Genomic DNA, 14,558 nt, shown 5'->3' on the forward strand with positions numbered 1-14,558 from the left:
AGCCCTCCTGGGATGAAATTCCAGTTCTTACTCGGGTGACCCTGGGCACCTTAACCTCAATTTTCTCTTCTAAAAAAAATGGGGTTAATCATCAGACCTATTTTATTAGGTTATCATGAAGATTAAATGAGTTAATATAGGTAGAGAAATTAGAACCGGAATCTCAGACTCAGTCCTGGCTGCACTGAGTCTGAACCTGTATTTAACAAGGACCTCGGTGAACCGAGTCCACATTAAAGTCTGTGAAGCACCTGGAGGCCACACCAGGCAGAGATTGAGCTACTTTAAAAAGGAGGCCAACAAGACTTAGGCTGCCTTGCTGTGTGGGATCCCCACGGCCTGGAAAGACCCCAGCGCGACATTTCACCTGGGAACACTGCGGCTTCTAGCCTGGCCGGGACCCTACACGTCGGTGTGCTGGGACAGCCTGGTGCCCAGTGCCAAGGTAGGGGCGCGGTGGCTAAGGCCACCCCCCCAGAGCCCGAGAGATGCAGCAAGGTCCAGCGGCGGCTTGCTGGAGTACCAGGTGCTCAGGAGGCGGTCCACCTGCTCCTGGCTGGAGATTGCGCGCAGATAGGCCTTCCCGCTGCCACCGTCCAGGTCTTCTGGGGGCTCAGGCACTGGGCAGGGCTCAAGGCTCCTCCCTGCAGGGTGGCGGCGCAGCCCCCGCGCCTGCAGCTCATTCTGCATGCTGGCGAAGAAGTGCAGCACGCAGCGGTGCGCGAAGTCCCGCGCATGCTCACAGCAGGTCTCGTCGAAGAGCTTCTGCTCCAGGTCGACGTAGTTGCTCCAGTATCTGCGCTGCAGGAAGACTGTCTGGTCGAAGAAGGGCCTCAGGCAGCGGGCCAGGAAGGCCAGGATGATCAGCAACAGAGTGACGCTCCAGCCAATGGCCTGCAGGGTAGGGAGGCCCGAGATGAGGTGTGGGTGGGGCCTAATCCTAAAAATATCTACTTATACATGAGTATATGAATGTTGCATATTTGACCATGTCTACATAATAATATTCTGCATTTTCCAATGGATTCAAATACTCCTTAGAGAATTTGACTACAGCATATCACTTCAAACATCATAGTTTATTAATCAGAATATTAAATGAAATGGGAGCCAATAATGGGCACAAAGAAAATTAATGTGATCATCAGATTACATGCCCTCTTTTGGATCCCTATAACCTTGTAAACTGAGTTAACTCTTAGAGCATCTGCTACTTGAGGAATTGTCCTGTATAGTGTGGCAAAGATATTCCAAAGTCCCTCCTTTTACATTTCCCATCCATCTTTCCTCAAATCTATCCACTTTCCTATCAGTCATCGTCCTACCAACCATCCTCCATCCATCCATCTATCCTCCTTTTCATTCATTCTCTCATCCTTTCATCCATTCACCCGTTCAACCATCTCTCCACCTATCCAATCATGCATCCTCTTGTCTGACTGTAAATCTGTCATCTTCCCATCCATTCAACCTCCTATCCTTCCATCTGTCCATCATCCATCCTTCTCTTCTCCCATCCATTCATGCTGCCATATGGTCCTCCTTCCTTCCCTTGATCTATCTTATGCATCCACCCCCTCATTCAACCATTCATCATCCATCTTCTCCTAATTTTATTTATTTATTTTATTTTCTGAGATGGAGTCTGGCTCTGTTGCCCAGGCTGGAGTGCAATGGTGCGATTCGGCTCACTGTAACCTCCACCTCCCGGGTTCAAGCGATTCTCCTGCCTCAGCCTCCCAAGTAGCTGGGACTACAGGTGCATGTCACCATGCCCAACACATTGTTGTATTTTCAGTAAAGATGAGGTTTTACCATGTTGGCCAGGCTGGTCTTGAACTCCTGACCTCATATGATTCACCCACCTCGGCCTCCTAAAGTGCTGGAATTATAGGCATGAGCCACCATGCTAGGTCCCTCTCATCTTTTTTATCCAGTCCCTTGTCATCCTTGTGGGTGTTTATCTGTCTATCTTCTCATCTAGGCATCCACTGTGCTATATTTTGTGGGAGGCCCTGTGCTAGGAACTGGGGGCTCAGTCTTTGCTCTCACAGAGCTCATACCTTAGTGGAGGAAATAGATAATTAAATAGGTGATGACTGGGTACGTGTCTTAGAGAAGGAGTCCAGAGGAGGGACACCCAAGTTGACCTTGAGGGCCAAGACTGACGGATGAATGACAATGACACACAATGTGAACAGAGGACAGTGTTCCAAGCCAGGCGTGAGAACAAACTGGAAGCAGTTCTCTAAAGCTGGAGCCCACACCCGGCAGACCCCTCTTCCTCCTTTCCATGTTCCAAAGCCATAGTCTCTTCAAGGCCTAGTTTGAGACCTGGGCACTTATGTGGACCTGGAGCAGGGAAGTCACGCCGCTAAACCGCAGGGACATATTTGAATCCTTATCATTTACAGAAGTGATTTCCATGATTTATAAAGCTCTCTCATTTGGCATCTCACAGGACTCACCCCCATCAGCAAATTTAAGGTGGGTAAAACCAAACAACTTGCTAAACTTTACATGACTGACAACTTACAGCTGAGTCAGGATTCAAACCCTGGTCTCACTGCAAATTTCATGCTCATTCCACTGAATTAAGGAAAGCCTAGAGTATTGAAGCCTGCAGGGATTATCAAGATGGGGGTGACCAAGCTCCCCTGTATTTTGCATGAGAAATAGGTTCAGAGGGGTAGTCCCATGGCCAAGGTCACAGTCTGAGCCGGAATCAAGAGCATCCTGCACCCTGGTTCTCCCTCCACCGCACCGTTGGCCAGCCCATGAGCCTGTCAGACTCCCCAAGGGGCAGGGGCTATGTCTTTATTATCTATAGCTCTGGTGGTGCTCCGTGTGCAGTGGGTTCACATGCATACGTTTGGTGGACACAGCCCCAGTGCTGGGGCTCTGGGAGCAGCGGTGGTGGAATCTGGAGTCTGGGCTGGGAGTCGAGCTGGGGTTTGTCCCCCAGGATAATAGAGTTGGTGCCTTTTGGGAAGACTGGCATCTGGAAAGGACCTACATTGTTGGAAGGTGGTTAAGAGGAATAATGAAATTTCATCAGATCCCTGCTCTGCCTCTTATAAGCTGTGTGACTTTGGCCTTATGAACTAAATTCTCAGAGCCTGCTTCCTCACCTGGAGAACGGGATGATAATTTTTTCACCCCAAATTAAATGAAATAGTACATATAAAATGCTCACTGCAATGCCTGGCACACAAATGCTCAAAAAGTGGAGATTAGTATTATTTCTCATGGGTGGGAAGGTGCGCAGTGCCTCCTGGGGATGGACGGAGCCCATCATCTGTCATTCCTCATCACCCGCAACCCCACCCCAGAACCAATGCAGGGGATTGGTGAGGGTGCAAGGGTAAGAGGAAGATCACCCATTACCTGTGACAGGCACCGCAGGTAACGAGACACCGCCTTCCGAGCAGGGCTATCCCTGACCAGCTCGTCCTCCTTGCAGGCAACCTTGGCCAGGAAGAGCTGTACCTGACTGGGGGTCATGTTGGCAAAGTCCAGAAACTTCTCAGGGTCCACAGAGCTGCTGAAGGCACACACGAAGCACTTCCCATCAAGGAGGGCCAGCAGGATCCAGACCAGGGGTGCGGCCAGCGCCCTCTGCAGCACAGAGGAGCACATGTACCTGGGAGCGGAGGAAGGAGGGTGTCACAGGGGGCAGCCCGAAGTCGGCCGCAGCAGGGTGGCTACGGGAGGAATGCAAGGATGGACTGCTGGGAAGTCCCAGGTGGGGTTACATCAGGCTGCAGCTCCCAGTGTAGAGTTCTCAGCAACCGAAGGCAAGGAGGAAGGAGGGCTGGGGGCCCTGGGATCCCTAGGGCTGTTGTACGGAGGAGTTGGCATTCCTCCTGTCCTAGGCCTTGCAGCAGACACTGCTGGTGCCCTGTCCATGCCTGAGGCATCCGTGGCTTTGGTCGCTTGTTCAATTCATCTCCTACCTCAGGCACCTGCATTGTTCTGCCCCCGGGGCTTTGGAGGATTTTTTGCTCCAGAGAGGGGTAGGCTGAAAGCATTCAAAAGTTACCTCCCAAATCAGTCTTCAACCCCAGACGGACAAGGCCTTGTGGATAAATATCCCAGTTTCTTTTTTTTTTTTTTTTTTTTTTTTTTTTAACTCATGATTTCTCTGCCCAAGCAGGCCGCAGGTAGACAGTAACCACCTGTGCTTAGGGGACAGGCAGCATCATTAATCAGGGGGTGTATGATACCATTCGTTATTGAACTTGATAGGGCTCCAGTTAAAGTTGGGTAGGGAATAGAGAACATTCAAGTCCCCCAAGCCACAGCATCGATATATCAACATATAAACAGGTAAGAAATAAGTTGTACTTAAAGTCAGAGAAGTGACCCCGAAAACAGTTCAAGGAAGTTTAATAATTTGTTGATCAAATGTAACCAACCTACAGGGTGTGATGGCTCGCGTCTGTAATCCCAGCACTTTGGGAGGCTCAGGCAGGCAGATCACCTGAGGTCAGGGGTTTGAGACCAGACTCGCCAACGTGGTGAAACCCCATCTCTGCTAAAAACACAAAAATTAGCCAGACGAGGTGACAGTCACCTGTAGTAGCAGCTACTCAGGAGGCTGAGACAGGAGAATCACTTGAATCCAGGAGGCGATGGTTGCAGTGAGCTGAGATCAAGCCACTGCACCCTAGCCTCAGCGACAGAGTAAAAAAAAAAAAAAAGTGACCAACCTGTCTGTTTACTCTCTTCTCTAGATCTCCCTCTATGAAAATATTTTGGAGGTTATTGAAGGTACAGTTTCGATAATATGAGGAATTCAAGCATTATCTTGTCTGGTCATGATAATTGTTAATAATCATCAATGTACATTATTTTACTTGACTGCTTTATCAGATGATGATGATGATGGTAATTGATGATGTTGGTGATGATAATGCTCATGTGGTAACTTTCAACTAAAGACCCCACAAGGTTACTGTGCCCCAAGCCAATCTACTGGTCCAGATTGGTCCTTCTTCGTTGCTGAAGTGGCAAGTGGGCTCGAACTGCCTTTTTCTCCCCTCCTCACATTTTTATGTGGGTGGCTTTAGATGATCATCGAAGGCCACCTTGGAAGGAAAAAGTCGCTACAAAAGGGAAAGGCAAAGGCACATGTTTTCTTGGCATCTACCCATGCTAGGCTCATTGTACACGGTTCCACATGTGATGCTCAGACAACCCGTGAGAATGCTGATGCCGGCATCAGCAGCCCCTTTTTGTTTGTTTGTTTGTTTTTAAAGATTATAAATTGAACTTTATTTTTAATTTTTTTTTTAATAAGAAAAAGAATAAAGAAGAGGAAGAAAGAGAAAGAGGAAGAGGGAGAGAGGATGGGGGTATTGCTTTATTGTCCGGGGTAAAATGCAATCTAAATATGGGTATGCCTATAATTGTCCTTAATAATGGAGATATAAAAGAAAATGAGGGAAGAGAATAACAAACAAGGAGCCAACCAACATTTCGTTTAAACTTCTAAGTTGATATGATGTGGTACTGATCTACGTATTCCTGTATTGGGTGTGTATATATTTAGGATCTTTAGCTCTTCCTGTTGTTGCATTGATCCTTTTATCATTATGTAATGTCCTTCTTTGCTTCTTTTGATCTTTGTTGCTTAATTGTAACCTCTGCCTTTTATTTATATATTTTAGCTCTCTGGTTGGTTGGTAAATCCTTCTCCATCCCTTGTTTTGAGTCTTTGTGTATCCTTGAATGTGAGATGGGTCTGGATGCAGCATACTGATGGGTTTTAGTTTTTTATTCAAATTGCCTGTCTGTCTTTGGATTGGGGGATTTGGTCAATTTAAATTTAGAATTAATAATAATATATGTGAGTTTAATACTGCCACTTAATATTAGCTGGCTATTTTGCCCATTAGTTGATGTAAATTCTTCATTATATTGATGCTCTTTTTGGTATTTTTTTAGAAAGGCTGATACTGTTTGTTCCTTTCTATGTGTAGTGGTTCTTTCAGAAGCTCTTGTAAAGCAGGCCTGGTGGTGATGAATTCTCTGAGTGCTTGCTTATTCACAAAAAAACTTTATTTTTCCCTCACTTGTGAAGCTTAGTTTGGCTGGATGTGAAATTCTTGGTTGAAAGTTCTTCTCTTTAAGGATGTTGAATATTGGTCTCCACTCTTCTGGCTTGTAGGGTTTCTGCTGAGAGATCTGCTGTAAGTCTGATAGGCTTCCCTTTGTGGGTAACCTGACCTTTCTCTCTGGCTGCCCTTAGTATTTTCTCCTTCATTTCAACCCTGGTGAATCTGACGATTATGTGCCTTGGAGTTGCTCTTCTTGAGGAATATCTCTGTGGTGTTCTCTGTATTACCTGGAGTTGAATATTATCCTGCCTTACTAGGTTGGGAAAATTTTCCTGAATAATGTCCTGAAGCGTATTTTCCAGCTTGGATTCATTCTCTTCGTCACATTCAGGTACACCTATCAAGCGTAGATTACGTCTTTTCATATAATACCATATTTCTTGGAGACTTTGCTTGTTCCTTTTTATCCTTCTTTCTCTAATCTTGTCTTCTTGTTTTATTTCATTGAGTTGGTCTTCGACCTCTGATATCCTTTCTTCTGCTTGATCAATTCGGCTGTTAAAACTTGTGCATTGGCCGGGCGCGGTGGCTCAAGCCTGTAATCCCAGCACTTTGGGAGGCCGAGGCGGGTGGATCACAAGGTCAAGAGATCGAGACCATCCCAGTCAACATGGTGAAACCCCGTCTCTCCTAAAAATACAAAAAATTAGCTGGGCATGGTTGTGCGTGCCTGTAATCCCAGCTACTCAGGAGGCTGAGGCAGGAGAATTGCCTGAACCCAGGAGGCGGAGGTTGCGGTGAGCCGAGATCGCGCCATTGCACTCCAGCCTGGGTAACAAGAGCAAAACTCCGGCTCAAAAAAAAAAAAAAAAAAAAAAAAATAGCCGGGCGCGGTGGCTCAAGCCTGTAATCCCAGCACTTTGGGAGGCCGAGGCGGGTGGATCACAAGGTCAAGAGATCGAGACCATCCTGGTCAACATGGTAAAACCCCGTCTCTACTAAAAATACAAAAAAAATAGCTGGGCATGGTGGTGCGTGCCTGTAATCCCAGCTACTCAGGAGGCTGAGGCAGGAGAATTGCCTGAACCCAGGAGGCGGAGGTTGCAGTGAGCCGAGATCGCACCATTGCACTCCAGCCTGGGTAACAAGAGCGAAACTCCGTCTCAAAAAAAAAAAAAAAAAGAAATAAAAAATAAAACTTGTGCATACTTCACGAAGTTCTCGTATTGTGTTTTTCGGCTCCATCATTTCACTTATATTCCCCTCTAAATTGTGTATTCTTGTTAACATTTCGTCAAATCTTTTTTCAAAGTTCTTCGTTTCTTTGGATTGGTTTAAAACAAGTTCTTTTAATTCACAGAAGTTTCTCATTATCCACATTTTGAAGCCTGCTTCTGTAATTGGAACACACTCGTTCTCCATCAAGCCTTGTTTCGTTCTCCATCAAGCCTTGTTTCGTTGCTGATGAGGAACTGTGATCCCCTGCTGAGGGAGAGGCGTTCTGATCTTGGGTATTCTCAGCCTTTTTTGGCTGTTTTCTTCCCTTCGTTATAAATTTATCCATCTGTGGTCTTTGTATTTACCGTCTTTGTAATTGGTTTTCTGAGTGGACGTCCGACTTATTGATTCTCAGCGCCGAAATCTGAGCAACCCACTGTGCCGACTAAACCAGCGGCGTTAAGATTGACGGTGCTTTTCTGACTCTGCGCCAAGAACCGACGCTCCGAGGCGCCAGCAAAACCGCCTCGCCGGTCACAAGAGTCGCGCTGGCGACCCGACCCGTGGGGCTCCTCCGCTGGGAATCTCCTGGTGAGTGAGCAACAAGAATTCATGCGAAGGTGTGGCGTCCTCTCGTTCTTTGCGCTTTCACTGGGAGCTACAATCCCGAGCTGCTAGTGATCAGCCATCTTGGATCTCTCTCCCCAAATATCCCAGTTTCTTAAATCCTCAGTGGGACAATTCTGAGGTGTGTTCTGTGCATGCTCTGAGGGGGACCCCTGAGGGATTAAGCCCCCGTTGCCCGCTCATTATCACATTCTTTCCAGAGCCTGCTTTCGGAGGAGAGCCGAAGCTAAGACAGCTCTGCCTGGTAACCCTCCAAAGGTGGCACCTCTAACACCTCTATCCACAGTGCATCCCAGGAGCCCACCCTCCGACTGGCCTCAGGCATATTTTTTGACCAACTCTGCCCCTGCCTGTAGTGACCTTGATGGGATGCTGGCCACAGGACAGGAGCCCAGTGGAGCTGTGCCCGCTGGACCCCAGAGGAAAAGCCAAGGACACACCCAGTGCCTGTGACCCACCCTGCACAGCTGAATTGCAGGGAGATGTGATCCCCAGAACACAGAACAGAGGCTCGGGGTGCACCGGGTGCAGATGCTGTTTCTGCCTTGGATTGTACACAAAACCTCTAATGGTGGCCAGGCGCCATGCCTCACACCTGTAATCCCAGCACTTTGGGAGGCCAAGGCAGGTAGATCACCTGAGGTCATGAGTTCGAGATCATCCTGGCCAAGATGGTGAAACACTTGCTCTACTAAAAATACAAAAATTAGCCGGGCATGGTGACAGGCACCTGCAATCCCAGCTACTCGGGAGGCTGAGGCAGGAGAATTGCTTGAACCCAGGAGGCGGAGGTTGCGGTGAGCTGAAATCACACCACTGCACTCAAGTCTGGTTGACAGAGCAAGATTCTATCTCAAAAAACAAACAAACAAACAAACAAAACAAACAAAAATCCAATGGTGTGTGCCAGGTGTATGTGCATGACCTACCCACCAGTGTGAGCTATAAATATGTTCTAGGCAGTGGTGGCTTTAGCATTTTCTTTTCTCTTCCCCCTTTTTTTTTTTTTTTTTTTTTCAGGGTGTCTTGCTCTAGCACCCAGGCTGCAGTGCAGCGGCCCTATCTTGGCTCACTGTAACCTCCACCTCCTGGGTTCAATCAATTCTCTTTCCTCAGCCTCCTGAGAAGCTGGGACTACAGGTGCCCACCACCACGCCTGGCTAATTTTTGTACTTCTTAGTAGAGATGGGGTTTCGCCATGTTGGTGAGGCTGGTCTTGAACTCCTGACCTTAGGTGATCCACTCACCTCGGCCTCCCAAAGTGCTGGGATTACAAGCATGAGCCACTGTGCCTGGCCTTGACTTTAGCATTTTCTATGGATGGCAACGTGGTTAGACGATGCACCTGGACACTCGTTATGAAGTTACATTAGATATATTTGAGAACACCTCTACTGTCCATATCAGAGAATGGGGGAGAGGAGGAGATGGTGTGTGAGCGGAAGCCCACCAAGCCCTCCTGTCACTGCCTGCAGATATAGAGCACTTAGAGATTTTTTCTAAAACAGGAAGGGCAGCTGTTCCATCTTGGCCTGTTCAGTCAGCCTGGGTTTGAAGCTGAGCAATGACACTTCCTGGCTGTGGGAGCTTGGTCGAGTTACTTAAATTCTCTGTGACTCAAGTTCCCCATCCTTAAAAATGGGTCCAAGGTGCAGCTTGAGAACTCAGGTAGAATTCAGAGAGGCCGTGCACTCAAAGCTCTTAGCACCGAGCTTGGCCCTTCGTGAGTGTCCGATGAATTGCTCAATTCCAACTGACTCTGCTACAGAGCGCCATGCATGTGCTAGGCTCCGGGGCCATAGCATGCAGTAGGTAAGGTCCTCACCCTAGGGAGCTTACAAGTGATGGATGCAGCCTTTTTTTTTTTTTCTTTTTTTTTTTTTGAGACGGAGTTTTGCTCTTGTTGCCCAGGGTGAAGTGCAATGGTGTGATCTCCACTCACTGCAACTTCTGCATCTAGGGTTCAAGCAATTCTCCTGTCTCAGCTTCCCGAGTAGCTGGGATTACAGGCATATGCCACTATGCCTGGCTAATTTTTGTAATTTTAGTAGAGATAGGGTTTTGCCATGTTGGCCAGAATGGTCTTGAACTCCTGACCAGGTGATCTACCCGCCTCGGCCTCCCAAAGTGCTGGGATTACAGATGTGAGCCACCGCTCCAGGGCGCAGCCTTTAAGCCAATCGTTACCTCTCACTACGTGCAAAAAACTGCTATGCATGTCATGGGATGGCCCTTCAAGCATGTGGTGAATTATAATCCATTTCCAGTGTGACTGATGTGATGTTGGGGCTCAGAAAATGATACCCAAAAATCAAGAAGCAAAAGTTTTTTTTAAATCTTCTCCTGTCCCTTTACCTGCTCCCCTTCCCCTTCACCCTACCCAATCTCTGGCTCCTTATTCTCACCCAAGACTAGTCAGAGAAACTAGAATCCATCTTCTCCAAGATGGATCATAGAAACCAGAACCCCTTTTCTCCAAAGCTGCCTCCATAAAACCTAAAAATATGACTCGAACTTCCCCCTGCCTTTCTGTCTAAGAACTGGCCATAAAGAAATGATCTGATCTACTAGTTTCATTGTAGGTCATAAGACTCCTTTCTAGAGAGGGTCCTGCCCCATGTGTGGGAGAAAGGAACGCTGTATATAGAGGCCAGGAAGAACACAGACAGCCTTGCTGAGTTTCCCCACTCTGTCTATAGCATTAGTTCATCCCTGTTTTTGTTCAATTCTATTTCTGTGTGGCTATCCAGACCTTGTTGAACCTCAGCATAAAAATGGACCGTTTCCCCTGTTTCTTTGGGTCTTACTCTGCCTGTGGCACATAAAAACTAATCAAATAAATTTGTATGCCTTTTCTCTTTTTTTTTTTTTTTTTTTTGAGACGGAGTCTTGCTCTGTTGCCCAAGCTGGAGTGCAGCGATGCAATCTTGGCTCATTGCAACCTCCACCTCCTGGGTTCAAGCTATTCTCCTGCCTCAGCCTCCAGAGTAGCTGGGATTACAGGCACGTGTCACCACGCCTGGCTAATTTTTTATTTTTAGTAGAGATAGGGTGTCACCATGTTGGTCAGGCTGGTCTCGAACTCCTGACCTCAGGTGATCCACTCACCTCAGCCTCCCAAAGAGCTAGGATTACAGGCGTGAGCCACCATGTCCGGCCCCCTTTTCTCTTAATCTGACTTTTGTCAGTTGATTTTCAGCAGAACTTCAGAGGGCAAAGAGGAAGTTTTCCCCAAGCCCCTCAGTGACCTGGGTAATTGGGAATCCTGTGTCATGTCTATGTTTACAGCACTGGCTATGGAAAGGTGACAAATGATAGGAACAGAAATAAGTTTCCAGAATGAAAACTGGCAAGTGCGTCTCTGTTAGCCGATAATTCCTAGTTGGGGGAAGGAGAGGGCACACCTGGCAGTACCTATAGGGTGAGTGGAGAATCCCCTGATAATGGAGATGGCTGGGGTTTGGGGGTGCATCTGGCAGTGCCTGTGGGGTGGCTGGAGAACCCCTGACCATGTTCACATGGAATGATTGGGGTTTGGGGGTGCACTTGGCAGTCCCTGTGGGGTGGCTGGGGAGCCCCGGAAAAGCCCATGGGTCACCGAGTGGTGTGGGGACGCACCTGATGATGCCCGGGTCCTTCCTCCGGTGTCCCGAGGGCCGGCGCCACTCCTCAACCATTACCACAGACTGCCGGTTGGCGAGGAGGCCGCAGAGAAACAGGGCGAGTGGGGGTGTGAGCAGCAGGCCCAGGCCATAGAGTGCATTGTAGCGCGCCAGGCAGGGACAGTTGAAGTCGAAGGAGGAGTACAGCTTGACAGTGACTGCAGCCAGCAGCAGGCAGATGCCATTCATCACCGACTCTGAGCTCGACTGGAAGTGCTGGAAGAGCATGCGGAATTTATCCATGGCTCCAGCCTGGGTGGGTGGGTGGCTGTCAAGCGGGCACAGTGGGGCTCTGGCCACCTTCCTGGTGTCTGCTGTGCTGGGGCTGAGCCTGGGATCTGCAAGCGGTTCTCTCTCTTCTTCCAAGGGCCTGAGGGGCCAAGGAGGAAGCAGTGCCCAGGCCCCAGCCCAGGCTCCCGGAGTCCAGCCGGGCACTTAAGGCAAGGACAGGCTCTCTCCACGAAGTTTCCCCTGGCCTGGTGCCACTCCCCCTGTCTCTGGGGGAATGAGTCACCCTCTGTGAACAGCAGCTCAAAGCACCTCTAGGCAAATGGGCTCCACCCTGTAACTCTATTCCTTCTAGCCCATTTCTCTTTGCTTTAGGGTCTGGATGCTCAGGTCTGACAGCTGCTGGGGTTTCCTTGGGGGATGGGCAAATTCTGGGTGTGGTGAGGCAAAGATGCTGACGGAGCCAAAGTATATTTTCTGGTCTTGATCAAAAACATGACTTTGAACTTGTCTCGGAGGCATAATAAAACAACAATAGCAGCAACAACAAAAAAATATGACAACTCAGTCAGCCCAGGGAGATTTCATGTTGGCTTTCAGGCTGGGAGGAGCCGGGAGGAGCCAGGAGGAGCCAGAAGGGGCACCTATTCCTGCCTGAAGGCTTCTTGGAAGAGGAGACCCTTGAGAAGAGTCTTCAACTATGTTTCAGGATTTGCCATAAAAGGGGTGGCGGAAGGGGATGGCCTCGCTGAGAGACGTGCTAATCACTGTGCATTAACCACTGGGTGCCATGGGAGAGGCTTCTCAAGTGCCATGCCCCACCTGCATGGATTTCCCCCGCTTCTCCCATGTGAGGGATATGCATGTGAAACCACTGCCTCTTCTCCTAACTTTCCTGATGTCATCAGGTCTCTTCTTGTGTCTCAGTTCCAGCCTCTCTGAAGGATGACAGCTCAGATATTTGAGGGACCCCAAAAACCTGCCAAATGATTTTTTTTTTTTTTTTGAGACAGTCTTGCTCTGTCGCCCAGACTGGACTGCAGTGGCACAATCTCGGCTCACTACAACCTCTGCCTCCTGGATTCAAGCGATTCTCCTGCCTCAGCCTCCTGAGTAGCTGGGACTACAGGCGCGCACCACCATGCCCAGCTAATTTTTGTGTTTTTAGTAGAGACGAGGTTTCACCATGTCCAGGCTGGTCTCCATCCCTTGCCCCGTGATCTGCCTGCCTCGATCTCCCAAAGTGCTGGGATTACAGATGTGAACCACCATACCCGGCGGCAAAATGAATTTTGTAAAGGTCACTTAGCCTGGAAGTCAGATCATCCCAAATAAGTCCTGCAAATTTCACAACCACCAGTGTGGGCTGTACTTCTGATGAAGACAGAAAGAAACGTGAGTCTAATTATTATTATTATTATTATTTATTTGAGACTGAGTCTTGCTCCGTCACACAGGTTAGAGTGCAGTGGCATGATCTTGGTTCACTGCAGCCTCCACCTCCCGGGTTCAAGTGATTCTCCTGCCTCAGTCTCCCAAGAAGCTGGGATTATAGGTGCCCACCACCACATTCAGCTAAGTTTTGTATTTTTAGTAGAGACGGGGGTTTCGCCATGTTGGTCAGGGTAGCCTCGAACTCCTGACCTCAGGTAATCCACCTGCCTTGTCTTTCCAAAGTACTGGGATTACAGGCATGAGCCACTGAGCTTGGCCACTTATTATTTTTATTTTATATATTTATATGTTACTCTGGGTCCTCTAAGATGGATTTCCCTGTGTGAGGGAAATGAGGAGGGATGGGAGAAGATGGGGAGAGTCAGCAGCGGCCCTGCGAGTCTGACTCTGAGCAGAGGAGGGGGCAGGACAGGGGTGAGAAACCCTTCAAGCCAGGAGGACAATCACCACCACATTTTCAGTTGGGTACAGTCCCAGAGGGGCTGTCTGAGGTCACATAGCCTAGTGGGAACAGAGCTAGGGAGGAAGCTGGGATCCTCCGTCTGTGCCTTTCAGCTTTAGTCACCCACTGGGCTGCTGACCAGAAAAGGGACTGTCCTGGCCCAAGGCCCCAAGGCCAGGTTTCTTGACCCTGAACCAGCAGGGCGGGTGTGGAGCAGGTGGGAAGCAAACTGGGCTGGGAGAGTCATGAGCACCCCTCAATCCCATTCTAGTCTCAGGGAGGGATAGAGTACCCTGAGGGGCCCCAGCCACTTTAACCTTGGGAGTCTCCAGAAAGGAGTAGACAATCCTGGCTGGACGCGGTGGCTCACGCCTGTAATCCCAGCACTTTGGGAGGCCAAGGCAGGCAGATCACGAGGTTGAGAGATCAAGACCATCCCGGCCAACACGGTGAAACCCCGTCTCTACTAAAAACACAAAAATTAGCTGGGCGTGGTGGCACGCGCCTGTAGTCCCAGCTACTCGGGAGGCTGAGGCAGGAGAATTCCTTGAACCTGGGAGTCGGAGGTTGCAGTGAGCCATGATCACCCCATTGTACTCTAGCCTGGGCGACAGAGTGAGACTCGGTCTCAAAAAAAAAGAAAAAAGAAAAGACAATGCTTCTGGGAGAAAACTGAGTCAAAGGCTCTCCAGGCCAACCTTTTCACAGCTCTTGCCTCTGAGAGGTAAGACAGAGTTCCCAGGTCAGCCTGAGTCCCTGGAGCCCTGCAGGGAAACAGGTGCTGAGTGGCTGCAGCGGGGCTGACCCTTGCTGGGTATTTACAGGAAATACTTCAGCAAAGAAACAGGCCAGAAAGAAGCCTAC

At 48.9% G+C, this 14,558-nt stretch overlaps 1 protein-coding gene across 1 annotated transcript; it reads right to left on the reverse strand.

Moving 5' to 3' along the window:
• Nucleotides 1-12: 12 nt before the first annotated feature.
• Nucleotides 13-12,055, reverse strand: CALHM3 (calcium homeostasis modulator 3). Its single transcript, XM_003922231.3, has 3 exons — nt 11,526-12,055; nt 3,388-3,643; nt 13-894 (listed from the first exon to the last, which is right to left on the reverse strand). Exons 1-3 carry the CDS (start codon nt 11,810-11,812, stop codon nt 403-405), a joined length of 1,035 nt encoding a protein of 344 aa, XP_003922280.1. The 5' UTR covers nt 11,813-12,055; the 3' UTR covers nt 13-402.
• Between the last annotated feature and the right edge of the window lie 2,503 nt (nt 12,056-14,558).

This window comes from Saimiri boliviensis, chromosome 12 (genome assembly GCF_048565385.1).
Source record: "Saimiri boliviensis isolate mSaiBol1 chromosome 12, mSaiBol1.pri, whole genome shotgun sequence".
Taxonomy (NCBI): Eukaryota; Metazoa; Chordata; class Mammalia; order Primates; family Cebidae; genus Saimiri; species Saimiri boliviensis.